At 46.3% G+C, this 27,227-nt stretch overlaps 3 protein-coding genes across 8 annotated transcripts in view; 1 reads left to right on the top strand and 2 right to left on the bottom strand.

The window, feature by feature from the left end:
* Positions 1–36: 36 nt before the first annotated feature.
* OTOP3 (otopetrin 3) lies at positions 37–9,797 on the bottom strand. 2 transcript variants are annotated; one of them, XM_079967415.1, is made up of 7 exons: positions 8,753–9,797; positions 7,661–8,075; positions 6,819–6,955; positions 5,600–5,658; positions 3,781–3,899; positions 1,022–1,959; positions 37–315 (listed from the first exon to the last, which is right to left on the bottom strand). In XM_079967415.1, exons 2-7 carry the CDS (start codon positions 8,055–8,057, stop codon positions 145–147), a joined length of 1,821 nt encoding a protein of 606 aa, XP_079823541.1. In that variant the 5' UTR covers positions 8,058–8,075; positions 8,753–9,797; the 3' UTR covers positions 37–144. The 2 variants fall into 2 exon arrangements, with proteins under 2 accessions (XP_079823541.1, XP_079823540.1); XM_079967414.1 differs by having other exon boundaries at positions 7,661–8,078; positions 8,753–9,794.
* A 1,173-nt stretch (positions 9,798–10,970) lies between these two features.
* Positions 10,971–27,227, top strand: part of USH1G (USH1 protein network component sans) — a 31,187-nt gene continuing 14,930 nt past the window's right edge. For 2 of the 5 annotated variants that reach the window (XR_013836308.1, XM_079967437.1), the window contains exon 1: positions 26,055–26,648. Coding sequence is in view for 4 of the 5 variants with exons in the window: in XM_079967437.1 (XP_079823563.1) it covers positions 26,485–26,648 (164 nt within the window). In the remaining variant the exon portion in view is untranslated. Of the gene's footprint in view, positions 11,166–17,962; positions 18,087–22,011; positions 22,073–24,993; positions 25,796–26,054; positions 26,649–27,227 lie in introns of those variants that run through there. The other 3 variants (XM_079967439.1, XM_079967440.1, XM_079967438.1) reach the window with 3 other exon arrangements.
* OTOP2 (otopetrin 2) overlaps positions 15,015–27,227 on the bottom strand; it is a 42,070-nt gene continuing 29,857 nt past the window's right edge. Inside the window, exons 2-8 of the mRNA XM_079967416.1 lie at positions 24,000–24,175; positions 22,843–23,292; positions 21,784–21,920; positions 20,764–20,822; positions 19,417–19,535; positions 17,017–17,912; positions 15,015–15,695 (exon numbers count right to left, since the gene is read on the bottom strand). Coding sequence (XP_079823542.1) covers positions 15,525–15,695; positions 17,017–17,912; positions 19,417–19,535; positions 20,764–20,822; positions 21,784–21,920; positions 22,843–23,257 — 1,797 coding nt within the window. The 5' untranslated portion in view covers positions 23,258–23,292; positions 24,000–24,175 and the 3' untranslated portion in view covers positions 15,015–15,524. The remainder of the gene's footprint in view (positions 15,696–17,016; positions 17,913–19,416; positions 19,536–20,763; positions 20,823–21,783; positions 21,921–22,842; positions 23,293–23,999; positions 24,176–27,227) is intronic.

The raw sequence follows: 27,227 nt of genomic DNA, 5'->3' as shown, positions 1-27,227 counted from the left end.
CCCCACCCCAGTGTCGTAAACTGTTCAAACTGTAGCCACAATTTCCACTTTTTAATGTCATATTCTCATAACAGTTACTGGTTTCCATAAATATTTCAGTGAAGTTTTCACTCTGCTGTCAATGTATGAAGGCTTGAGTTGAGTTCAAGCAGATCGGTACACCTCCAGAAGATCGCCAACGGAATGCATCCTGTAGAACACACCCAAGGGAAGCCCGAAATTGACAATAACAAACCAGGTAGAGTAGCCATAAAATGATTTCTCTATTCCATTCTCAAACACCGGATGCGCTCCAAATGATGGCATGATCCATAACTGAAAAGGGGTGTGAAAAGAGCAAAAACCAGAGAATGTTTGTCAGTCGAAGCTCAGGGAAGGGGGACAGTTAATATAGAGATACCTCAAGGTATTTTTTGCCTTTGATTTAGGCCCCCACTTCCTGTTCCTCCTTTTCCAGTGACCTGAAAATCAAAGCAACCTTGGTTCCATGTGCCAGGGTTGTCCCCTGCTGCTAGTGTGATCCCATATACAAAGGTCTATCAATCCTCTTGTTTTCTTGCCCCCCCCCCCAAGTACTGTTTTTCCTAGAAAGAGATGCTGGACCTCACCATGAACTTCTCCCTCGTTCTCTTAGAATGGCAATGACGCCCACCTGAGAGGTGCCAGAGCTGAGCTCCAGCTGAAAAAAAAGCCCTGCCCTGACCCTTATATTAAGAATGAGCAAACCGTGTTCTCATGCATTGCAGATTTTAGAAGAGATGTTTCATGGGTGCCCTGGGAGGTACTAACAAGCACAGTGGTGCCCACAGATGGTGTGTTGGCATACGCTGCCCTAACTAATATTAACTGCTTGTAGCTTTGAGAATTGTCTTTGTCTCAAAGTAAGAGGGAAAAGTGAGGGCTGGTGGCAGCATACCTCAAGTTTAGAGATGGGAGCTGCTCGTGTTCCTGGGCAGGCTTTGGGGCTCTTCACTACAATCTGCACCTCAGTTTTCTATATGCACTGAAGTCAAGCACTTACTATGATGTTGCACATGATCAAGAAGCTAGAGATCTCTTTCAGAGCTTTCCTCTTCCAGTTCAAATGGTTGTAGGTCTGGATGTAGGTCTGTGAAGCTTTCCGGATGTCCTGCCTTCTCTCTTGGTTGCAATCCTTTGGGATGCTAGCATGTTCGCGTTTCTCCCCTTCATTTGGATCTGCCTCCTTGTTGGCTGCGGAGGAGACAGGTTCTCGACAGCCAGGAGATGCAATCATGTGTTCACTGGGTGGGCTCTGGGTTGAGCTAGAGCCATTCCTGGAATGTTCAGCCTGGCTGCGGCGACCTTCATTTGCCGGCAGTGGCTGTCTATGGAGCCCCTCAATAATGAAGATGTTCTGGGTGATGTGCTGAATGATGAGGCTCACCGAATAGGCTAGGATGATGCTGTTCAGCAAGTCCGTTGGGTCTGTGGCCACAATGGCCACAATGGAAAAGTAAGAGATGCCGATCTGGCCTAAGGCTGCTCCCATGAGCAATATCACATCGAGGCTTCGTGTTGGGTTTTTTAGCGTGTCCAGCTCCCTCTCTTCTAAGCCATGGGTGATGGTTCCAATTAAGGCTCCTAGTGTCATCACAGGCAACAAAACAATGTAGTAGGAATAATAGAGAATGAATGCTTGATGGCTCGGGGAGGAGCTGGTGGCTTGGACCTGATACATCATGAAAATGCAGATGCCAGCGATCACTGCGAAGATGCCCAGCAGCGGCCCGAAAATGACCCCATGTGGTTTGAATCTGGGCTTGGCACAAGTACTATGGTGCTGAGCTATGCGCCGGCCCACGTTCTTCCACATGACATAAAGCATGGAGCAGCAGATCAGGCAGTATTCCGTGTTGAAGGGGTACAGCAAAATATAGCCATTCTGGAAGACCTTGCAGCCTGTTTTGTTGGAGCACCTGCAGGAGCTGGTCCCATTGCCTGGAATAAGATGGGGAGAATGGCAGGATGTTATTAGAAGGTGTCGCTGTGGGTTAAAGCCTCAGCGCCTAGGACTTGCCGATCGAAAGGTCGGCGGTTCGAATCCCTGCGGCGGGGTGCGCTCCCGCTGCTCGGTCCCAGTGCCTGCCAACCTAGCAGTTCGAAAGCACCTCCGGGTGCAAGTAGATAAATAGGGACCGCTTACCAGCGGGAAGGTAAACGGCATTTCCGTGTGCGGCTCTGGCTCGCCAGAGCAGCGATGTCACGCTGGCCACGTGACCCGGAAGTGTCTCCGGACAGCGCTGGCCCCTGGCCTCTTAAGTGAGATGGGCGCACAACCCCAGAGTCTGTCAAGACTGGCCCGTACGGGCAGGGGTACCTTTACCTTTACCTATGAAGTTTGCACATGAAAAGGTGCTGGAATCAAATGCTGATACTCAACCTGCATGGGGCAATTCTGTCTTAACCCATCAGTATTGGCACACATTTCTTTTTGAAAGGCACATGACTCTATTTCTGTTCTTGGCTCCTTGTGAATTACGCCTGATTGCAGCTCTGTGTGTTTTCTGCTCTTGTCTGTTTAATACTGGCATTTTAAGTTATCAGGACAGGCACAGACCAAGTAATCCAGTGATTAGACTACAGTTTGGCACATTACAAGTAAACTGGACATATCTGGAGCCACCAATGACGGTACTATTGTTGGACCATTCTCCCCTCTCTCCTACTCATCAAGGTACAGGACTGGAACTCTAAATTCTGCAATACAGTTTGGGAAAGGAGGCATCAGATTGACTGGGTTTCTATTGAAGTGATGGACATGAGGCAGGAGTTGATAATGCAGGTGAGCTGCGCACAGGTGAGCTGCATGCAAGCTGCCAGCCAGCCCTGTGGAGCCTCCTTTTATTGAGACAAATATGCAAACCAGGCAGATACATTTTGGGCTGTGACCTTTACACATCTTCCGGTGGTACAAAGGTATTTTGGCACCTGTTTCCACCCCGTCATTTTCCCCTTGCACAGTGTATGACGAAGGAGACAAAAGGTCTCAGAAACAAAGGTTACAGACAGGGCACTGCAGACTACTGAGACCGCAAAAGGTTAGACAGAGGCAACCATGTTCAGACAGCCGTGGCTTTGTGAGGGGTGTATGTGCTCTGCACCCCAAGGTCACGTGTGCAGGCAGGCTGAGGCTGCCTGCGGGTGGGGAGTGTGCTCCTTCTGGACCCCACTCCCCACTCCACGATCATCCCTACATTCTATTCCTCATATAGGTCTACAACAGGCGTGGCCAAACTTGGCCCTCCAGCTGTTTTGGAACTACAACTCCCATCATCCCTAGCTAACAGGACCAGTGGTCAGGGATGATGGGAATTGTAGTCCCCAAACAGCTGGAGGGCCAAGTTTGGCCATCACTGGTCTACAAGAAGCAGGACCTCTCCACCCCCAAAATGGCTTTGCATATAGAAAACCATTTGTATTGTTGTATTCATGTTCTGCTTTTGGGCTTGGCTATGTTGAAAACAGGATGCTGGACTATAAATGATCCATCAGGGCTCACTTAATTTCAGTGAGCAAATAACCCACCCTGCTTTCCGATCACCTAAGCTATCAATAGAGTTCATAACCTAAGTTAGCATCTTATTGCGTGTGATGTCTTCACAATCACAGTTTGTCTGTGTGGAAATGTGCAAAGCTTTCTGCTCACCTGGCATGTTCCCCATTTTCCTACTCTACCCTTTTTAAGAAGATGAAGAATGTATCTTGTTTTTGGATCTCTTGCCCACTTTAAAATAAAATAAAATAGATAATGAACCTTGCCTTCATATCTCTGCATGGTATTGTTTTGTTCTGATTCAATTTCCTTGTGAACTGAGTCATCGGTCACTGCTAAGAGCCACAGCAAGAGGTTAATGGCTAAGGTCAGCATTAGCCCACATCTGTCAAAAAAGAAACACATATTTATAGTCTTTTGACATCGGTCTTTTATTAATGAAGCTGTATTCTACCTGTTCTCACAGTACTGGTATTCAGTTCTCTTGTTGGTAACTGAATGGGGAACTTGACTGACCTTTCCGTGTTTGAGTTAACATAGCAAAGTTAAGGGCTCATCCACACTCTCGCTTGTCCCATGCCCAGATAGCACAGGTCCAATGGATTTTGGCTTTTCCCAGGAAAACCCGCTCTCTATGGCTGAATCGGAGCAAACTTCAATCTGTGGAAAGACCAATTGATGTTTTCTCTGATTCAGTGGTAAAGAGCAGAGTTTACCTGGGGAAAATTGGCAGGACAAACGGCTGTGTGAAAGTCCTTAGTTGTGTGGCTAACGCAACCCAGCTCCATGATCCTGTTCCAGTTGTGGAGTCTGGCATCGGGAGCAGAGATCAGCACCCTGAGGGCTTCCTCTTTCATTAATGAAAAAGGTTCCTACCTAGCCTGCAAAGCTGCAGAATAAACTTTGAATGTAAAAGGTGTTTGTGAGTGAGAGAATGAGTAGGCGAGGGAGAGGAGGGCTATCCCAAGAGAAACAACCTAAACACCTTAATGCCATTTTCTTGAATCAACTTCTGATCATAAAACTTCAGTAAATACAGTTTGGGCTGCAGACAACTAAGTTCTACTCAACATAAAGGTAAAAGGACCCCTGACCATTAGGTCCAATCGTGACCGACTGTGGGTTGCGGTGCTCATCTCGCTTTATTGGCCGAGGGAGCTGGCGTACAGCTTCTGGGTCATGTGGCCAGCATGACTAAGCCGCTTCCAGAGAACCAGAGCAGTGCACAGAAACGCCGTTTACCTTCCCACCGGAGTGGTACCTATTTATCTATTTGCACTTTGACTTGCTTTCAAACTGCTAGGTTGGCAGGAGCAGGGACCGAGCAACGGGAGCTCACCCCATTGCGGGGATTCGAACCGCCAAGCTTCTGATCAGCAACTCCTAGGCTCTGTGGTTTAACCCACAGCGCCACCCACGTTCGCCTACTCAACGTAGACCCATTGAAATGACCAACCCTTAGTTATGCCTGTTAACTGCTGTGGGTCTACCCTTAGTAGGGGAACAACTTGATGCAATCTTATATAATTAGTGCTAGATTCTGCATAGCAAAAGCCTGTTGGATCAGTCCAGTGACCTATTTGGTCCAGCACTCTATTCTCACAAGGGCCAGCCAGAAGCTTATTGAATACCGGTTGCCCCAAAGCAGGACTTGAGTGTCAGTCTCCCCACTTGCGATTCCTGGCAACTGGTATTCAGAGGCCTACTCTAATGGTAGAGGTAGAATACAGCCATTGCGGCTAGTGGCCACTTATTGTCCACGAATTGGTCTAACCCTCTTTTGAAACCATCTCAGTTGGTGGCCATTGCTACCAACAGGAGCAAATCCCATAGTTTAGCTATGTGTTGTGTGACAAAGTACTTAATTTTGTTAAGGGTGGGGAATTGGTGGCCCTATGAGATGCTGTTCTCTCAACTCACATCATCCCTGACCATTGGTCTTGTTGGCTGTTGGTGCTGATGAGAGTTGGGGCCATAACACCTGATAGGCCACAGGTTCTTTGCCTCTGTTATGAAGTGAGCCCCCACTGCTCCCGTTTCACCATTACGATTTGTAAAGGTTTCATGCTGCTTCTGTTTTCCTACCTGGTGAAGTTGTGGTGAACCTGGGTGCAGTCCTTTGCATGGCACCATATAAAGTAAGTCTGAAATCAATGCAGAGAGGAAAATTAGTGTGGCAGCAAGAATGAAAACAGTTTTGTACAGATAGCCAGCATGTAAAAACCACTTAAAGGCTTTCTTACAATCAAGCAGTACCGTATTTTTCCATCCCCATGTATAAGACGCCTCCTATTTTGGGGGACTCCAAATTAAGAAAACACCCCTCAGCACTACCCATGTATAAGATGAGCCCCAATTTTTAACCTAATTTTTTGGTTTAAAAAACCTAGTCATAAACAGAAAAATACAGTAAATCTTGTTAGATAAATTAAGCATGTTGCTTGTATTTTTGTACAGGTAATTGGGGCACAATACTTTCCTTGCCCTGGGCACTGGCAATTCAAGCTATGCCACTGGGAGGGAGTGGGCCATTTGTTCTGTGTTCGGCTACAGATACTTGAATGTAACCGTGTTAGCATTTGAACATCTCCTGAGATGTAACCAAATTCTACACTATGGGTCCTGAGATCTAGGAGCATGTTTTTGTCTATATGTGGATAATTTTTGAACTGCTCCAATTTTTGTCTGTTACTTAGAATTACCAAGCAATGCACTTTTGTGGTTTTCCCCTCCCTCCCTGTGTGTTATAACTTTGCAACTTTGTGTTTTGCCTGTCTGCCCTCTTCCCATTTTGGGAGTCTCCTGTTTGCCGCAGTGGATAAAATGTGAAAGGACCAGATTGGAAATGGGAGAAACGGCAGCTGGTCCCCCCCCCCCCCCCCCCGCTCCTGCAAATCTGAAGGTCTGGGGAAAAACTCAGGAGTTGAAGGCAAGCAACCCTCTGTGTGTTTGTGTGTGTTTGTGTGTGTGTGCATGCGCACGCGTGTGCACACACACAACTCTTAGAATGGCAGCATATACCGTATTTTTCGCTCTATAACACGCACCCGACCATAACACGCACGTAGTTTTTAGAGGAGGAAAATCCGTAGGCATGCCACCCGTAGGCATTCCCTCCATAACACGCACAGACATTTCCCCTTACTTTCTAGGAGGAAAAAAGTGAGTGTTATGGTGCAAAAAATACGGTAATATCATTGTGTTTATACAATAATGTGTATATATACACTTTTGATACCAATGATAAAAGTGAGCTCTTTTGTTAGCAAAGAGGCTGGGCTGTAGCAAAAGCAGGAGCTAATACCTGAATGCAGATGAAGAGGATTCCTATGGATGGGAACAAAAGGGCCACCTGGGATTTACACTGAATATGGATAATGTTGTACCCAATCCGGAACATGTGCAGGAGGACACTGCAAACGCCAAACAGGATTAGAGAACCTGTATGAACACACAAACCAACCATATTTTGTCAAGAGCTAGCTAATAAGAGCAGTCAACCTGCGAGGTGGGGCTCCTGTTTCAGCCTGAGCACTGCATTCCCTTCTGGGCAACCAGTGGTGGGTGGGGGACCAAGGCAAAAGTGGGTGGAGCATTGAACGCAGATTCTACCTTTGTACAGGTAGCTGCTTTCTACACACACATTCCTCTCCCTTGCTTGTCTAGTTAGGAGGTAGACATGAGCAGAGTTAAAGGATGCATTGCAGCCAGGAAAAAAAACTTGCAGTGTGTGACCTGGGGAGAGTTCCAAGGGCCAGACAGAAGGACAGGGAGGGCCACATTTGGCTTTGAACCTGAAATCTTCCACCCCTGGTATTAAATAAAAGCACCTTTAAAAAAACCAAGCACAGTGCAAAAGGGAATGCACCAACAAGGTGTGCGAATGTCCCCAGAGTTTGCAGTATGTGTCCTTTTTTTAATCTGTACTTCTTAGGCTGCCTAAAAACAATTAGTGAACCATCTCTTCTAGAGCTTCCATAGCCCACCATTAAGGTTTCCCCCAAGGTGTGACACTGCCCACCTGAGAAAACAGGTACTTGGGCCTATTAACCAGGTAGGTGCCCTAGGGGCTATGCTTGGATCCTGGTATGTGAAGTACTCTAGACACATTGTCAGGACGTTGTAGATGGTGGCAGCACTGCTTACCTTTAACCCACATGGGCCCTGCATGGGCATCCCGGTACAAGATAGCATGTGGCTTCCTCCTGGTGAACAATAAATAGCTTGCCATCCAGCCTAAGGCCAGGACCTTGAGGATGGAGAGGAAGATCCAGACGTCTTCCAGCGTAATGACCACCTTGTTGAAAATCATGCTGCAGATGAAGGCACTGCCCAGGAACACCACGTTCATGGCCATCAGTCCTGAGAAAAGCCGCCCGGCCTTCTGGGCCTGCTTGTCGCGGAGGAGCAAGGAAGAGCAATGGCGGTGTAGCCACGACTTCTCATAGTTGATCTTCCAGCCCTCTGGGTTGGGGGAAGCAGTCTCATCTTCTCCAGATTCCTGGGGGTGGTGTCTCTGATGCGCTGTTGCTTTGATATCCATGGGTGGATGATGCTTTGGCTGCTGGGTAGGAAGAGTTTGCTTTTAACCCCCCTAGACATTTAACAAAGGTTGGGTCATTGACACCATAAGTGCAGGACCAAGAGGTGGTTGTTGGACTAGACTTGACCAAGTCTTTACTCCAAAGGAAGCTGCAGGTGCTAGTGGGATAGGTTCGGGGTGCTTTGTATGAAGCTGTCTAACACTAAGATCAGCCGTCTACCTCCCTCGGCATTGTCTATACCAGATGTGGGAAACCTCTTTGATCCTGAGAACTACCGTACTTCCTCAGAGGCAATCTTCTAGATTATGATTTGCAGGCACAGCTTTTCTTATTCTTTGTGACTATTAAAGGTAAATGAATTCTATCCTCTGTGAAATCTCTCCCCCCCCCCCAGTTTCCTGTTTCTCTTAAACCCCAAATCCTTAAAAACAAATCAGAATTGGTCATTTAACATGCTGCCATTATTTTCCGACTTAAACACGCCATGGCGGGTTTTATCGGTTTAATGTGTCCTCATTGGAAACCGTCCAATTCCATTTCAAAAGGAATGTTTAAAATGCATCCATCTTCTTGTCACCAAGCCCCCAGAGCCACAATGTTTCTGGGATCCCTGATCAACCCTAAATCAAATCCCCAGCAAAGAAGGGAAGATCTAGAAAATGCAGTTTAAGGAGTGTGACTTCACACTTCTTACCTCGCACTTGATCACTGGCAGCTTCAGCAGGAAAACTGGAATAGTGGGAAACTGTCTTATCCTACATCTTCCAGGGAAACATAACTAGAAACAGGTGGTAGTAGTAGTAGTAGTAAAAGGCGTTCCTTCCCCGGGGCTGCGAAGCCCTTTCCTCTCAGAAGGACTGAGAAATAGTCACAGGCAAGCCTAGCTGCCAATAAAAAGTGTAGTTTGCATTGATTTTTTCCCCTTGTTTACTTTGGGGATAGTCGTGTCATTATATTAATTACCAGGCTGAGAGGTTCATTAGAGCTGGAGAGTCCAACCAATGGGATCCAGCCACCCTCATGTACACCTGCTTGGTCAGCTCACGTCAACAGTTTAAGTCTGCAGCACAGGATGTGCCGAGTGCAAAACCACAGAGCTCCATGACTAATGCCGCCAAGGCTGCAATTTGAGAGGAATCCAGGGTGCGAGAAATGGGCCCGTTCTAGGCTAACTGGATCGCCTGAAGTCTAATTGCTGCGGACTGCTACATGATCTGAATTTCTGGCCCATGTTCTTCAGAGCTTCTGAAGCTCTCCCTTTGTCATCTTGGACTCTTGTTTATTTTCTGTACAGTGGTACCTTGGGTTACATACGCTTCAGGTTACATACGCTTCAGGTTACAGGCTCCGCTAACCTAGAAATAGTACCTCAGGTTAAGAACTTTGCTTCAGGGTGAGAACAGAAATCGTGCTCCGGCGGCGCGGCAGCAGCAGGAGGCCGCATTAGCTAAAGTGGTGCTTCAGGTTAAGAACAGTTTCAGGTTAAGAATGGACCTCTGGAACAAATTAAGTACTTAATCTGAGGTACCACTGTAATCCCTTTGAGGAAAGGTTGCTTGACCAGAACAGTGGAAGATTTGCAATTAGATTAAGGAAGGTATCACCATAAGGCATGGCTATTGGTAAAGATGGAGCAAGGATCAACCAGGGTTTGATTTCTTGACATGCATTGGGACAGGAGGGGAAGGAGTCAGTGGCAGGTGCTCTCCCAATGTCCTAGCAGAGCGTCCTTGTTATGAAGGCTGAAGCTCCATCTGCAGTATGCATTTTAAGCAGTATTGTAGGCCAGGGAATGGCTGGGCACCGCAGAGGGGTGGCTGGATACTGATAAGCGGGCGTTGGGAGCAGGGGAGTTGGAGGCTGGTTTGGAAGAAGGGATCCATGACCTGGGGGAAATCTGTAACAGGCAGGAGATGGGAGTCAGAGGCAGGAGAAGCGGCAGGATAGGGGAGTAAAGATCAGGTGCAGGAGGTGGGAGAGGGAGGTCAGGCTGCTGTAGAGTCAAGGCCTTCCACACCTCCTGCCCCCAATGTCTGCTGCTCCACTGTCTCCCAGGACCAGAGCAGGATTGAAAAGGGAGAAGCTGAATGTTACATGCGGGTGGAGTCTTTGCCTGCTTGCACACAGCAATGTGTTAATAAAAAACCAGGTCATAGGAAGTTTATGTAAAGCATCAAGATTTGTTCAAGCGGGTTGCATAGATGCTATCATATTACAGAATATAATACGCATAGGACACTCCAGTATGCATCGCTTCAAGCTGCTCTCACCCACAGATAAATGCCCCAATGATGTTTTGTCAATGAAATCACCTTTTCTGTGGTGGGTTTTTGTCTGTTTGCAGAAAACTCCCCCCCCCCCCCCCCCAGTTCTTAGAATCAATAGTCTCCAGCTTTGGAGGTGATTTGAGTGGTGACCAGGGGCGGAGCTTTGTCAGTGATGGTTATCCAGTTAGGTCCCTAAATACATTTATGTTTGTGTTTATTCTCTTTAAGCACAAGTGAAAGTCGTTTTGTTTAACCAAGTTTTAGCATGAGCAGGGGGAAGCTACAGAGAAGCAGGCAGAGGGCCTTCTGGGTAGTGGCACCCTCCCTGTGGAATGCCCTTCCATCAGATGACGAGATGAGTAACTATATAACATTTAGAAGACATCTGAAGACTGCCCCATATAGGGAAACTTTTTAGGGTTTAATGTTTTATTTTTATTTTTTGTATGTGTTGGAAGCCTCCCAGAGTGACTGGGGCAACCTGGACAGATGGGCGGGATACAAATACTATTGTTGTTGTTGTTTGTTGTTATTAGTATTATTATTATTGCATTTGAGGAGGATACAGGACAGCACCAGAGAGGGGTGTGACTTGGGAATGGGAGGGTTTGAGGGCTACATATGGTCCTTGGGTCTGAGATTCCTCACCCATGTTTTAGCAGTTTTAGTTTGACTGGATTTTGCCATATTACGACACTACCGCTTATGCTCTCCTTTGTAATTCTGTTAATATTGCCTTTATTTGATAGCAACATTGTTTTAAAAAATGGTTTCAAAAGCCACGTTGGGGACCAAAGAGACTCCAGCCCAGGAGCTGCCTGGTTCAAGCCTCGTTCAAAGGTAAGTCCTGGCAGACGCTGTTAGGTAGCAGAAATCGGCGACATCTTTGAGAACCCCCCCCCCAAACATGGTCATATTGCTAAGGGTGGCACACAGCGCAGTGGTGAGCATTTGCCTCTCGTTTTCCCAAGCACGCTGGCCTTCTTGCACCTGTTTGCTGGGCAATTGTAACTGCAAGACCCCTGAGGCTGCTGCATCTTCTTCTGCGACTGAAACATAAAGCAAACGCACACATGCTGCACCCTCTCAGAGTGAAGAACTTGGGGAAGACAGCTTGTGCAGTTCTTGTGTTGTCTAACAACGCTGACACATCATGAGCAGCTAAAGTATGAGAGCTTTCTTATCACTGCCCATTAGCAAGATTAGAGCCATTGTTAAGTAATTAGACAGTGAAAAGTCTTGGCTTTTGTGTTGGCCTTGGTTCAGTCACCAACGACTAATGAGGCCGCTTAACACATCTGCTGCATTTACAACATGGCAACTTTTCTGCAGGGCTGGCCTGAAGCAGAACAACAAATGTCACTCCCCACACCGACCCCAAAAGTTAGGTACCCAAGACTGGCTAAGTTATTTTGGCATCAGAGGCAAAAAAGTTCAAACGTACCTCTCTCAGGCAGTATACATATAACAATGCAGTTAAACTTCTTACAATTTGTTGGCTTTTTGTGGCAATCCAAAATTAGGGACCCGAGGGCCACCTCATGTTGTCTAATGGTAGAGCTGGTCGTGTGGGGCCTTTCTGTAAGCATAAATGTAGAGTGGTACCTCGTGTTAAGAACTTAATTCGTTCTGGAGGTCTGTTCTTAACCTGAAACTGTTCTTAACCTGGGGTACCACTTTAGCTAATGGGGCCTCCCGCTGCCACCACGCGATTTCTGTTCTCATCCTGAGGTAAAGTTCTTAACCCAAGGTACTATTTCTGGGTTAGCGGAGTCTGTAACCTGAAGCGTCTGTAACCTGAAGTGTATGTAACCCGAGGTACCACTGTATTTGTGTTTGTGTAGACATGAGCTGCTCCCCTGCCAGCTCCTAGGCCCCCACTCATTTGCCCATAAACTGAGGCAGGAATGAATACACCTTGGTTGCAGCTTCATACCAACGGGTGGGCATTAAATTAACTGCTGATGGCACCACTAAATATCTCACAACTTGCAAAGCCCAAATGCGACATGTTAGCCCAAATGAAAAGGTGTTGTGAATGCTTCTGAAATAATACCACCCAAGTGTCCCTGTGGATAGCAGTGTGCCACAAAGGAACTATTTGAGATGCTCTTCTTAGGTAAAATTCATGGCAGGGCAAAGGGAAATGGCCTGTCTATTAATCATGTTGGATCTTGAAAAATTTATAGGCCGAGAACAGCCCTGAAATGTACACAGAACACTACCAGCAGCTACACACTAGCGCAGCCTCTGCAAACCTGATGTCCCTTTCTGGAGGTTTTGGACTAGAATTGACTGCTCTCGCTGGTGCTAGTAGGGTTTTTTTTTTGTCAAAAACATCTGGAAGGCACCAGGTTGGCGAACACTGCGCTAGGGCCTCCTGCAAACAAAATGGCATGTAAGGACCATCAGCAAACAGTGTGCTTAACTGTGTCCTTTAAAAACCTTCTGCTTAGTTCTTTTTCTAAAATCTTACTCCCCATCTTTCCGTTGAAACTCTCACTATGAGGTAAACAATTGATGTTTGTAAAAATGTGTGATTTTAAAAAAGACTTCAGAGATAAAAGGAAGACAGCCAATAAAAATTAAACAGTAACTGGGCAGGTAGAATTCAGGAGGTGAAAGAGACCAATCTTCACAAGCTGGGAGAGGGCTGCTATGCATGAGGCTAAGCAGGCCTCCCTCAGAAGGAAATTCCAAAATCTAGGTGAAACTCTACAGAATGCTCTCTCCTGCATGCCAGCCAAATGCAACTCGGTTGTCTCTTTACAGATCCTTGAGGGAAGCAGGGGTTAACTTCAGAAAACAAAATCGGGTTTCATTGTATATTTGACAATATAACCAAGATTTAGATAATGAACTATGGTTCACACTGCCCATGGCTATGTATGTCTGCAGGGGCCAGGGGTGTAGCATGGGACAGGGCAAAGGGACCATGGCCCTGGGCATGGATTTCTGAGGGGCTGTGAAGCTGTTTTGGTGATTTCTTCTCAGCAGCCTCAATGCCCTATCCTAGGGTGTGTTCACATTAGCACCTTAAAGTGCTTCCCCCTTGATAGGACGGGATGCCTTTAACCTGTGCAAGACTGTTCACACCTTGACTAAAGGCGAATTAGGAGTGGCTTAATGGTTCCAATCAGTGTGAAACTGGTTTGAGAAACAATGCATTAAACAACGGGCTCTCATAATAAAGTACAGGATCCATATGCATGATGGGTAATGTAGTGTGAACATGGATTAAAATCCCAGCACTCCAAACAAAGTGAGTGCACATTAAACGGGAATGTGAACACAGCCCCACATAGCCCCTTATCTGAAACCTAAGAGAGGTTTTGGTGGGCATGTAAATCCCTACAGTGGGAACCTTCCTTCTATTAACTTATGCTGACTCTTAGGATTCTAGCTAAAATATTTTTACTACTGCACAAAAATGTTTCTTTCCCCCAACTGTATCCATGGAAATGTAGACTCCAAACTTCTAAATGACTTTTGGTATCTGACACAGTAAATCAGCTCAAACCCCAACCTAACCTTCTCCCTCTGCATTGATCCTTAAGGCATATCAAAAGAAAATAAACTCACCCAAATCAAACATGATTTTCATTTATTTGTACATTTTAGATTTTTCAACACCCGCCCTCCATGTTTTAAGCAGCAAAAGACATTTCTTTCCATTGTGAATACAGTTTCATGGTTTTTTAAAATCCTGGCAGTGCATGTAGGTGTGTACCTAGTAAATCTGGATCTACAAACATTTGGGGGGAATGGAATCAGCTGACGGAACCATCACCTCTACTCTCCATCTTAATGTTGCAGCTGTGGATTCCAGTGGAAGAACGTCACTAAACCATGGCATAGATTTAGACGGGCTAAATTTTAACGACAAGTGTCTATCTGGGCTGCTTACATGTTGACAGTCATTCAAAATTCATGGGGGCGGGGATGCTTGAATAACAACCGAAAAAGAGCAGGGATATTCTAACTGAATGAGCCTCAAGACTTTCCATTGAAAGAATATTCCCTGTATGAAGGATTTGTAACATATTCCCTGTATGAAGGATTTGTAACATATATGATGGCCCTAGCCAATATGGAAGAGCATCTTGAGCAGGTTAGGCTTTCCAAAGCTTTGCATTGGATTTAAACAGCCTTCCGAAACCCGATGCACTCCAGATGTCTTGGACTACAATTCCCACCAGCCCCATCCAGACTAGACAATGGCAAGGGGTGATGGGAATAGTAGTAAAAAATAAAATAAATCCAGAGGCCTCTAGGTTTGGAAGGCTGGACTAAAAGCTGATGATGGTGGAAAAGCCATCAAATCCCACCGTATGTAGGACACATTTGCAGACACCTCACCCAATAATTTTCAGTCGACTTTGAAGGCCAAGCAAGGGTAACAACGAACACCCCATTGCCATTGTATTGAGTTCAATGGTGATTGCCTCAATGCCCCTATTCACTCATATATGTTTGTGTGTGTGCTATCAGAATGAAAATCAATAAATATTTTTTCATATAAAAATAGACTCGTTAAAAAAATTATTAAGCTACCTTTAAAAACTAACATATCTCAATACCCTTTTGAAAGCACAACCCTACACTCTGGCACGCTGCAGGCCCTGATTCAGGACAGCAAGTAAGTTTCACTGAAACCTCTGGGACTTCAGCCTTATACTTATTGTGTGAGTTCCAACAGGGTCATACTCCCCAAGGCCGTTAATAACCGCTGGATTTAGTCTCCGTGGAGGGGGGACAACAGGAACCTACAAAGGCATCCAGACGACTGCGGAGTGTTTAACTGGCTTTAACATTCACTTGATTCTTCTTTCAAACTGACCTTCCCTAGACTGGTTGACTGAACAGGCCTTAAAGTGACCAGGAATTAGCCTCAGGCTACAAACAGTCCGTGTCAGCATTTTGTGGTTTTGGTGGGGGGAGAAAAGTAATCAAAGATGAACAACCCTTAGTAGGATGAAGAAAAGGAGGCACTTAAATAGAACGACAAAACACACATGGGAAAACAAAGAAACAAACAAAATCCCTAGGGTATCTGTGGGCTATTGCCAGCCCACTAATCACCAGGGTCTGACATCAAAGTGAAACTCAACCTCCCCCCCCCCCCAATTAAGTGCATCATCCAGTCCTGGGAGGGGCATGATAACGTAGGTCCTTATAAGAAACTCTTCATTGTTCCGATTAAGACATGATGTAGACTTCCAGTAGGCTGGCCACTGCATGCATTCTGTAGAAGATGCCAAATGGCAGGCAGATGTCCACAATGGCAGCCCACATGGGATAACCGTAGAATGCGAGCTCTGTTTTGTTGTCAAACTGTGGCCGGGCTCCAAATGCTGGCATGACCCAGAGCTGTTTGGGGAAAGAAAGAAAAAAAACCACACAAGAACATTAGGAATCTGTAAGCACCCTCTGTATTAAAGGTAAAGGGACCCCTGACCATTAGGTCCAGTAGTGACCGACTCTGGGGTTGCGGCACTCATCTCGCTTTATTGGCTGAGGGAGCCGGCGTACAGCTTCTGGGTCATGTGGCCAGCATGACTAAGCTGCTTCTGGTGAACCAGAGCAGCACACAGAAACGCCGGAGCGGTACCTATTTATCTACTTGCACTTTGATGTGCTTTTGAACTGCTAGGTTGGCAGGAGCAGGGACCAAGCAATGGGAGCTCACCCCGTCGCGGGGATTCGAACCACCGACCTTCCGATCGGCAAGTCCTAGGCTCTGTGCACCATCCACATCCCACCCTCTGTATTACATAGTTTTATATCAGCAAGCTATAAAGGGCGGAAACTAGGCTTTTCAAGAGACATGGAGCTCACTTCTCAATAGTTTTTAAAAATAACAGCACAGGAGATGATGCCGTCATGCCATGCGTTTCTCCCACTCTGTGGGCTCGTCCACACTTCCTTTTGTGCTGTGTTTTCTACTGTAGGCACAGATCCAGGATTTCCAGGCCCACGTCTGAGCACTTGTTTTGGTCCTACTGTTTGCCCGGGGAGACCCGGGTTTTACCACTGAATCGGAGCAAAGATTTGCTTGGATTCAGCAGAAAAATGCCGGTTTTCCAGGGGAAAGCAGTGGAAGGAGGTAAAACAGCTTGGAAATTCTGGATCTGGAAAGTCTGGACTTTAGCCTAGAAAGCATGGCAAAGAAGGAAGTGTGGGTGAGCCCTGTATAGAAAAAAAAAATACAGTGTAATATGCCATATTTTTCCTTCTATAAGATGCCTCCATGTATAAGATGTATTTGGGGGGGGGGCCTCAGATTTAAGAAAATGGGGGAGATGGCCCCGTATAGAAGATGCCCCCTAATTTTTGACATTATTTTGTAGGGGAAAACCCTAGTCTTATACATGGAAAAATACGGTACGTTTTGTTAGCAGAGAGAGAGAGAGAGAGAGAAAGCACACTGTTACTAGAGTCCCATGTCTCTTGTTAACACCTAGTTCTATCAGAGACTCCACTACACACCCTACAGCTGCATCTTTTGTCACACGTGAAAATGTGTTGGTGTAATTAACATGACTGCAACTGGTTATAAAAGGAAATACTCAAGATGTACATCTACATTCCCCCCTTGCCTCAGAGCAGGAGTTCCTTGCATGCTTTGCTGCTATGTATTTCCCCCCTAAGGAATAAGAAATTTTCCAAATTAATTAGCTGATTTACTTACAATGGCATTCCCCAAGAGCAGGAACACTGAAATCTCCTTTAAGAATCTTCTTCTCCAGTTCATTTTCTTGGAGGCCTTAAGGGACCGCCTCGCTTCAGAAGTCTGAATGGCTAACCCTGGCAGTGCGCTGGGCGGCAGAGCACTCAAACTCTCAGGGACACGGAGCGATACTGCATTCATATTGACAAAAGTGAGCCCATAGATATCCTTCTGCTGAGGGTCAACTTTGTCTTCCTCTTCTGGGGGTTGCCGGTGCAGGCCTTCAATGATGAAAATGTTTTGGAAAGTGGGTTGAGCAAGCATCAGCAGGGAATAGCTCAAGTTGAGGGCATTTATAGTGTCCCTTGGTGAACTGGCCACTGTGGCCACAATAGAGTAATAGGAAATGGCATATTGCCCCAAGGCTGCACCCATCAATAACGCTACATCTAAAGTTCTGGTTGGGTTCTTGTGATGGTCCATGTCCCTCTTGTCAAATCTATAAACGATGGAGCCTGCGATGCAGATGGCGGACATCAGGCTCAGGCAAACGATGTTGAAGCCATAATACATAGTGAGCACCTGGTCGGTCCTCTTAGAGTCTTCTTTTGAATTTACCTGAATCTCATACACAATCAGGACCGCTATGCCCGTCACAAGGACCAAGAACCCCACGATGGTGCCCAAAAAATAAGTCCTTCTGAAAAGCTTGAACTTCAGCTGGTGGATATGGTTGTCATGGGGGTCAATGAGGCGGCCAACGTTCTTCCACATGACGTAGACCATGGCGGAAGCGAAGAGGCTGTACTCGATATTGAAGGGGTACAACCAGTAATAGCCATTCTGGAAGATCTTGCAGAGTTGGCTTTTGCAGGCACAGTTTTCTGTTTGTGAGGCCGCCCTCATCATTAACAGAGCTGCAACAAAGAGAAAACAAGCTTGTTAGGGGCTACTTCAAACAAAATAGGACTCTGAGAAGAAACGAGCCAAAGATTGCAATATCTATGAATTTTGTTGTAATGGGATTGAAATGAGAGCTGCCACTTCAGAGCCATCTCCATGATTCTTCAAGCCCTCTCAAAACTCTACAGGTGCTTTGTGCATTGCATTTATATCTTGCTTTTCCTCTGTGGTGGTCAAAATGATAAACACAGATGTCCCCTCTCCCAACAACTCTGAAACTAGTTAGGCTAAGAGGTAGGGGAAGGGGCAGGAGTGTGTGTGTGTGTGTGTGTGTGTGTGATTATTTTGGGTTTCTTTGGATGTTATCATCCTCAGAGAGGGAGACTGAGAGAGGCCCTTAGGTTCACTCACACAAGCCCATGCTCTCCCTCCTAACCCCTTCTTACAGGAGCTAAATGAGAGACTGAATGGCCGACTACCCTTTTAGAAACAGTTTATTTTCTTGGTGGCTGGGGAGATTTCTTGTTCAAATAACAGCAGGCCTCCTTTGTTGGTGATTCACTCCTCATACTTTCCAGAATGGAGTAGGAAGACCAGGGAAGGGATGGGAGCATGTGAGGCCGAGGCCTGTTCCTGATGTCTTCCCAGGAAGAATCTTTTAGTTTGTGAGTTGTGGTGCAGAAGGGGGACAATAATCTATGTAAAGGTAAAGGTAAAGGGACCCCTGACCATTAGATCCAGTTGTGACCGACTCTGGGGTTGCAGTGCTCATATCGCTTTATTGGCCGAGGGAGCCGGCGTACAGCTTCCGGGTCATGTGGCCAGCATGACTAAGCTGCTTCTGGCGAACCAGAGCATCGCACAGAAACGCCGTTTACCTTCCCGCCGGAGCGGTACCTATTTATCTACTTGCACTTTGACGTGCTTTCGAACTGCTAGGTTGGCAGGAGCAGGGACCGAGCAACGGGAGCTCACCCCCTCGCAGGGATTTGAATAATCTATGTAGCACTTCACAAAACAAAGAAACACCACCACTACCCAACTAATTTTTCCTGGCCTTGGAATGTTCAGGAGATAGGGCAGATATGGGCTGGTTAAGAAGTGGGGACCCTAATTTCAACCTTACTCCATGGAAGTTTCCACTGAAGTCTGCTTTTGGGTAAACTGCTCTTTAATATAAGCAAAAGTAAAAGAAAATTGTAAAACGATCCACTATGAAACTGCTGCTCACTGCACTGTAGGCATGTCCACACATGAACATTCGACAAGTGTATAATCTGTGTACATAAGGAGCTGAGCTGAACATCTGTAGAATTATTCACATATTAACATTCAACCAGGTATGCAGTCCATGTACAACGAGTTGTGCAAATCTAAAAGTATACATTGCCTCATGCAACCACTTGTACATGTGCAGAGACAGCTTGTACCCGAGTTCAGTGTAATGTGTGAGTGAGCAAGCCTTGTGAGTTTTAATCTCAGTTATTCTAAATGGATCACCTTGCTTGAGCCACTTACCCATTCTGTGTGTAACATTTGCAACTGGGTTCTTTGATTCAGCCTTATGAACTGACTCATCTGTTACAGCTGCCATCCACACTGCTAGGTTGGTGGTCAACGTGAGCATCAAGCCACATCTGTAGGAAGAGAAAGCATGGAACCATGGAGTTAAACTCTGTTCATTACAGGATTATACACCATGACAATAAATGCAAGAGGTGGGATTTTGGAGCACTGAGAAAAAGCTCAATATAAAAATTCTAAGCTGCTGTTGTTGCTGTTAGCTATTTCCACCAGGAGGGCTAAGACCAACAACAGCAACAGGCAGAGAGAAGCGGTCTTCCATCATGTAGTTATCCTCTGGAACAAAATAAAAAAATTCCTTCCAGCAGCACCTTAGAGACCAACTGAGTTTGTTATTGGTATGAGCTTTCGTGTGTATGCACACTTCTTAGTTGGTCTCTAAGGTGCTACTGGAAGGAATTATTTTATTTTATTTTGTTTTGTTTTGTTTCGACTACGGCAGACCAGCATGGCTACCTACTTGTAACTTATCCTCTGGAGCAGGAACTTGCAGAGGACACCCACCATTAGGTAGAGCAAGACAACCACTTCAGACAACAATTCTGGGATTCATGAGAAGGCAGCAAGTTGGACGCAGGTGGCGCTGTGGGTTAAAGCCTCAGCGCCTAGGGCTTGCCGATCGAAAGGTCGGCGGTTCGAATCCCTGCGGCGGGGTGCGCTCCCGCTGCTCGGTCCCAGCGCCTGCCAACCTAGCAGTTCGAAAGCACCTCCGGGTGCAAGTAGATAAATAGGGACCGCTTACCAGCGGGAAGGTAAACGGCGTTTCCGTGTGCGGCTCTGGCTCTGGCTCTGGCTCTGGCCAGAGCAGCGATGTCACGCTGGCCACGTGACCCGGAAGTGTCTCCGGACAGCGCTGGCCCCTGGCCTCTTAAGTGAGATGGGCGCACAACCCCAGAGTCTGTCAAGACTGGCCCGTACGGGCAGGGGTACCTTTACCTTTACCTTTTATGATTGTATATTTACTGCCAGGGAGGGGGAGAGATACTTGTGGGGTTTTCTGACGCAGTTCCCAGAATAACTTGGCTGGTCTCGAGAGGATGATATCATTTGCTGTTCTACCTCAAGCAGCAACATGTCTTGGGCTGGCCTTTTCAAAGAGCCCTTTAAGACGGAACAGGACCCTGCATTTTGTTGCAGATCCCCTCCTTGTCTTTCATGACTGATGATGATGTTATGGCTAGCATGTTGGGATTCGGCCCTCTGTTCAGCCAGCCTAGGCTGAGGCTTAATAAAATGACAAAGCAGCATGGACAGACTCAGTTAGGTGGCCTGGATATTTACCTGGTAAGATTCAGATGCTTGTGGATGCAGTCTTGGGCAGACATCCAGAGGAAGACAGTCTAGAACAGGGAAGAAGTATATATATTTAAAATGACATTCCAAAGTAGGTAGGGAATGAAGTGCAGGGAATGAATGGAAGAGGCAAAAAGAGAGAGCAAAGAAATTTGATGTCACATTTACTCTTCTTATCCTATTTAGTAACTTCTGTCCCTTCACCCAGCTTATAGAGGAAATATTCCTTCCACTTCTAAGCGATGCAAACTCGCCAACTCCCAGGGATCACTTTGGGGCCTTAAAGGCATGGCTAGTCTTACTAATATCCTTGCCCTTCCAATATAAAATGGCTGTAGGATTCATTTCCCACCCAGCTGTTTCTATACATCATTCCTGTAGAAGAGTGTTAAACTAATGAAGCAAGATGCTGCGTGGACAGCCAAGTATAAATCCACCACTAATGCACAATTGCTGAATCTGTGACATGTTGCAGAACACACTCAGATCTCCCCTCCCCCCCAAAAAAACCCCCCATAGTTTGGAAGTGTCCTGGATCTAATTAGTGACAGATTCTCCTGCGCCCATTAGAATGTTTTCTACAGGAATGTTAACCTTTCCAGGTCTAAAAGTAATCCAAAAGATAGACAAGAGGCTCTCCAAGTATATTAACCAGGCAGCTGTGAGGCCACACAAGAAAGGAAACAGTGGCATAATTTTATCCACTCTCCTCCTAGCAGACAAGATCCTAACTAAAAACAGTCTCCAGTAAACACAAGCACAGCTAACGAGGCTAAAGAACTTGCCACCACCCATTCCTTTTGCTTCCTCATCTCAGCTAAGGTTGCTGCATGTGCTGGGTTCAGTGAATCAGTCACAGCAAGATCTGAACTCCCATCTTCCCTAAGCCTTAGCCATGCTGGCTGGAGCTGATGGGATTTGGGGTCCAACAACATCTGGAGAGTCCCAGGCTGGCTTCCCCCCACCATAGACCATCTCCTATGTGCCCAAAAGAAGAGTCCAACTCACCTGAGTGATCACAAACACACCCTGTACCACTGGAAACATTATTCTGATGGGTGACAGGCACTTATAGTAGCTGGAATAATATCCAGTCTTAAAAGCATCCATTACCAGCGAGAGGACTGCAAACAAGACCAAGCCTCCTGTTTTGGGGGGAAAAAAATGCAATCACATTCTGTGCACATCGGATTCCTAGACTCCTATAGTTCCTCTATTTTGTCTTTTTACCCACAGCCATGGATCCTTTATGCCAGCAGCCCACATAAAGTAACAACAATGGAATTTCATGCACAAGGTACCAGTCAGGAGTCTTATTGGGTTATTTTTGCTTTTATAAAATGGAATACGTGTGTGTGTGTGTGTGTGTTGCCTCAAGCAAATCAAGTCCAAACTCAATGTCAGGGTGCAGAATCCGTCTCAGTAAATGGAGCTCCAACTCTTCCAAGTCCTTGATTACACAGGGGTACTCAGAGCTGGCTCCAGATTTCTGCTGGGCCCCTTTGGCAAAAGATCTGCACTGCACCATTTTCTGTTTGACAGGCAGACAAGACATCTGAGCCTCCCCAGTAATATTATGTCACTTGCTTGCTTCTGTAAATCCACCCTCCTTAATGCTCTCCAAAGCACTGGAGGATAAGTGGTTGGGGGGGGTGTATGTTAGGGATTGTACTGGATCAACGGCTTTGCTTTGAAAACTCATGAACCTGGGTTAGATGCTCCAGATCCTGGCATCACCTCTGGATGCCACACCAAATGTGATATAACTTTTTACCTAGCTTTCTTCTTGGACACTGAAGGTATTTCCCGCTTACGGCTCTCAACAGAACAGCAAGTCTCGCAGAACTTAGAGAACAGTTGAGATTTTTGATTAAATATAGGTAGGACTGTGCTTGGCCACTGTGAGAATAGGTTGATGTACTACAATGGGCCGCTGGCCTGATCCAGCTGTCTCTTTTTATATTCTTATGAATGCAGCAGCACCCATTCCCATGGGAATAAGATCCACTTGCTCATCATGTTTATGCTTTGTCCTTCCCACCCAACAACATAGAACTTCCTGCTCACCTCTCAGCCAGATGGGCCCTGCATGGTTGTCCTTGCAAGGAATGGCACCCTGCAGCCTGGAGGTTCTGAAGATGTAGAAGAGCATCCAGGCAATGTTGATCAGCATCACAATGATGAGCATGAAAAAGACATCATAGTCATGCAGCTTTACTTCTTGGAAAGCCCCACCGCTGACCAGTGTGCAGGACAGAAGCACCAAATTGATGGCTAGTAGAATGGAGAAGACACGCCCTCCTTTCTTCCAGACTTCTTTGGAGCTGTGTGGCGAGGGAGACGGGCACTTGTGGGAGCCAATGGGAGAGGTGGGAGATAGCGGGTCAGGTCCAAAGCTGCCCTTATCGTCCTTGTGGCCGGAGCCCATAATGGAATCCTCACGTCTGATCTCACAGTCTTGCCACATTGATACTTCGGTCATGATTTAATGGGCACCGAGGAGATGCTGCTGCTGGCCTGAAGGTGGGGGCAGGAAGAGAGAAAATGTACACACCTACGTTAGTGTCATTGTAAATTATGGTATTGTTAGAAAAGGGGGGAAGATGCACATAAAAAGAGAACAGTAAGACCTGCAAAGGTGGGCTTCAAGGTGCAATCTTTCAACTGCTCTTTCCATAGTAAGCTCCCATGTTGTGAAAGCCTATTCTGTTACTTTCTAAGGTCCTTATTTTGAGGGATTTGCAAGCAGCAAGAACTATCTAGTTGTACTACTGCATTGTGAAGAAACAGATCAGCTAGGGGAGCACACCTGGGGTGCCAATATGAATAAAATATCAATCACAAGACATAATGCACGTACACCATTTGAATGGCAATGCCCATCAACTTTTTGGCGGGGAGGCTGACCCCTTCAAATATTTTATTGGGGGGTGTGGGGGCGAAGGGACCTCAGCCATTGGCGTTGGCTCCTACAAACTCCATTGAAAATATACTCGAGAGTGTATTCCCAGGTGTGTATTGAAACCTACAGCCCTAGGTTGCAATCGTATGAGCATTAGACTGGGAATAAGTCCCGTTGAAAACAAACTGAACTTACTTTAGTTGCATGGGATTGCATGCAGTGCTGGAGTTAAGATTTGCTACTAATATCGCTAAGTTGGTATTTTATAACTAGGCACGAAGAGACAAGAACAGTAATCACAACAAAGAACAAATGCACCTACCTGTTTTCCACCCGCAAGTCGACTCTCTTTCCTCACCGCTGCTTTCACACAAGCTTCCTTTTCCCCCAGCTCACAGATGCCCTGGAATTTATATCTGTCCGGACACCTCTGTGATTTACACCACCAGTGATCTTCATAAACTCAGTAAGGCTCACATGATCCATTTTGTGCAGTAGCTAGTTTTAGGGAAGAAAGGATGAGGAAGAGAGGGTCAAGGTCACTTGACAGTAAAAATGGTGGGAAGGTGGGATCTTATCACAAACCATACTGCACAGGTCACAATTCATTTCATTATTATTATTATTATTATTATTAAAAAAGCATGACAGCAACAATTGGCCTTGGCTTAGTATCAACCTGCCAGTCTTGAGCTGGAAGTAAAACCTCTTTAGGCTGAAATCCTATACACACTCCATTGATCCTATATGAGCTCCATTGAATTTACTGGGTCTTCCGAGTAGATGTGATATATAAGGACTGCATTGTCGGTGTCTTATCTCCTGCATATTTTTGGAGTTGGGGGCCAGATGAAAAAGAGTACAGAGCTCTTCTGCCTGTAATAGTTATGCAGGGGAGGGGATTTCAGTATAAATGACAACAAAACAAAATCACAACCAAACCCTTTTCTACAGAACTATTAAAGACAAAGGAGCCCCACTGTGGGTTAAACCACAGAGGCTAGGACTTGCCAATCAGAAGGTCAGCGGTTCGAATCCCCGTGACGGGGTGAGCTCCCGTTGCTCGGTCCCTGTTCCTGCCAACCTAGCAGTTCAAAAGCACATCAAAGTGCAAGTAGATAAATAGGTACTGCTCCAGCGGGAAGGCAAACGGCGTTTCCGTGCGCTGCTCTGGTCCGCCAGAAGCGGCTTAGTTGTGCTGGCCACATGACCTGGAAGCTGTACACCGGCTCCTTCAGCCAATAAAGTGAGATGAGCGCTGCAACCCCAGAGTCGATCATGACTGGACCTAATGATCGGGGTCCCTTTACCTTTACCTTTAACCCCTTTTCACCTGACTATCCTAGGCATGAAATGCCAGTGTTGTTTCCTGTGTTTTTGTTTGTGCTTAGATATCAGTGTCCTTTAGCCAACAGTGCACAATTCAGATTAGTTAGAAGATTGCTGTTATTTCACTGTAGGGAAGGAACCCTGGCAATGAGTTGTTCACTGACTTAACCAGATTTATACACCACTTCACCATCAAAACCTCTAAGCAGTTTACATTAAAAAATAATAATCCATGACATCCACTTATGCTATTGCAATAGAATGCCATTTGCAGCCATTTATCCTAAGAAAACTGCAGGAGTGAATCATCCAGTTCCATGCTCAATAAGGCTGGAAGGAAACAAATATTTCTGGACGCTAGTCCATGACAGCTTATGCCACTAAAGTGCCACTTATTTCTGGTAGAGCTTCTAAGTGAATTTCATTCTCTGAGCAACAGATGGCGCCAGAAGCCCAGGTATTCCCAAAGAGAGCCGGGAAGAGGGAACTAGTGGTCACTCACAGTCCTTTGAAATTCAGGTCACGCATACTGAGATGGTTGATGCAACAAACAGGTGTCTGGAAGCACATGCATCGTACAGGCACCACATGCGCAGCCTGCATTAGATGTGGGCATACACTGTGTAGTAAACAGGCACAAAGCAATTCTGAAGAACATTCCTGGAAGACGACTACTGCTATTCTGAAATTGAACCTTCTCACTTGGGTAAACACTGGAGGAAGTGCCATAGTACAGCGGGTGGTGTTTTTCACACAGAAGGTCCAAGGGCTATTGCCCACCCCTCCCAGGTAGGACTGGGAGAGACCCCCGGCCTGAAGGCCTGGAGAGCTGCCAGTCAGTGCCCACAATACTGAGATGGATGGCGCAAGGGTCTAACTGGTTAAAAGTCAGCTGCTTTGCTGCTTCACACAGTTGTAATGGAAATTGGAATGGAAATTGTGGAGGGAAGCCTTTTCAAAAGTGGATTTTTGTATGCGGCAACTATCCCTCCCAGAAACTTCCTTTCAAAAAACACAACAACACTGTTCAACTCAGATTTGAAGGGGAGGGAGAAAATGTCTCAGAATAGCAGGTAGCAGGCAGAAAGTTTTAAGTCCCTTGAAAGCGAGAACTTCAGCTATTGAGGCAACAGCTGAGCAGAGAATTCCACAGTGTTACCAGCCCATTTTGCTGCTAGGAAGAGGACAGAACGAGTGTCTTCTGCAAGGGGTTTGCTAAGGTGAAGTGCACACCAGAGAGAGGCAAAGAATCCTTAGGACCCAGGGGAATCCACAGAAACTAATCTCATGCATTCAATATGAGGAGTTCCTCCCCTCACTGGTCAGGGATTCTCAGGTGTCCAAGTAACAAAGCTCCCTCCTCCTCTCTTTTCTCAGCCAGCTGCTTTCCTGGAACTCTCTCCTCAGACTCCATGCCCGTCCTCTTACTATCCCCTCTCGCCCTTCCCAATGAAGCGGCCAGGGAGTAAAGCTGCACCATGAACGACCACTACCACAGGGCAGCCAGGGATGGCTACCTCGACCTGCTGAAGGAAGCCACCAAGAAGGACCTCAACTCGCTGGATGAGGATGGCATGACCCCAACCCTATGGGCCGCCTACCATGGCAACTTGGATGCGTTAAGGCTGATAGTTAGCAGAGGGTAAGTCCTGCCTTTTGCCCTGTTTTGACTTTGCTGTGATGCAGGGCTCAGCGAAAAGTCCACAGCTCTTTCCCTTGACAGGCCACACAGCCTCGCAGGGAATGAAAGCAAGGCAGGTGGATTGAGCCTGCTTGTTTTTCCACCTTTGGGGGGGGGAATGTGTAAATCTGTGCTAGCCTAAATTTCCCATATGGACATGTTGGGAAAGCAGAGAAGCTGTTGACTCGGTGTAGCTGCTGTGTTGGGTCAGTGGGCAAGAAAACCTCCTCCCCCATCACCTTATCCCATCTTTTAACAATTGTATATTTCACTGCCTGTGAATGTCTTGGATTGGTCTCCCTCCCTTGCAGATTTCACCCTTAAAACTATCATGAATGGACAGACCGCAGCACTGTGTTCTCTCAATGTTGGTTAAGATGTTTGGTGCTTGGCTGGCAACTCTAGCCCCGTTCTCTTGTTTTATCTGGCAAAGGCAGGGGTTGGTAACTCTCTCCTGTTATGTGTGTCAATAGTTTTAAAGAGACATGAAAGTGGTTTTTTAGCATTGCTTCCTCCATGCACTCGCATTTCTATTACCTC

The sequence above is a fragment of the Podarcis cretensis genome (assembly GCF_951804945.1).
Source record: "Podarcis cretensis genome assembly, chromosome: 2".
Taxonomy (NCBI): Eukaryota; Metazoa; Chordata; class Lepidosauria; order Squamata; family Lacertidae; genus Podarcis; species Podarcis cretensis.
This window is presented reverse-complemented; position numbering and strand designations above follow the sequence as displayed.

Excerpts from the sequence above, each read along its gene's own strand:
- OTOP3 (XM_079967415.1), bottom strand. The coding sequence starts at position 8,057 with ATGGATATCAAAGCAACAGCGCATCAGAGACACCACCCCCAGGAATCT. Across the intron at positions 6,956-7,660 it reads AGGGCCCATGTGGGTTAAAG|GTTCTCTAATCCTGTTTGGC; the intron begins GTAAGCAGTGCT and ends GTGTTCATACAG. Across the intron at positions 316-1,021 it reads TGATCATGTGCAACATCATA|TTATGGATCATGCCATCATT; the intron begins GTAAGTGCTTGA and ends ACCCCTTTTCAG.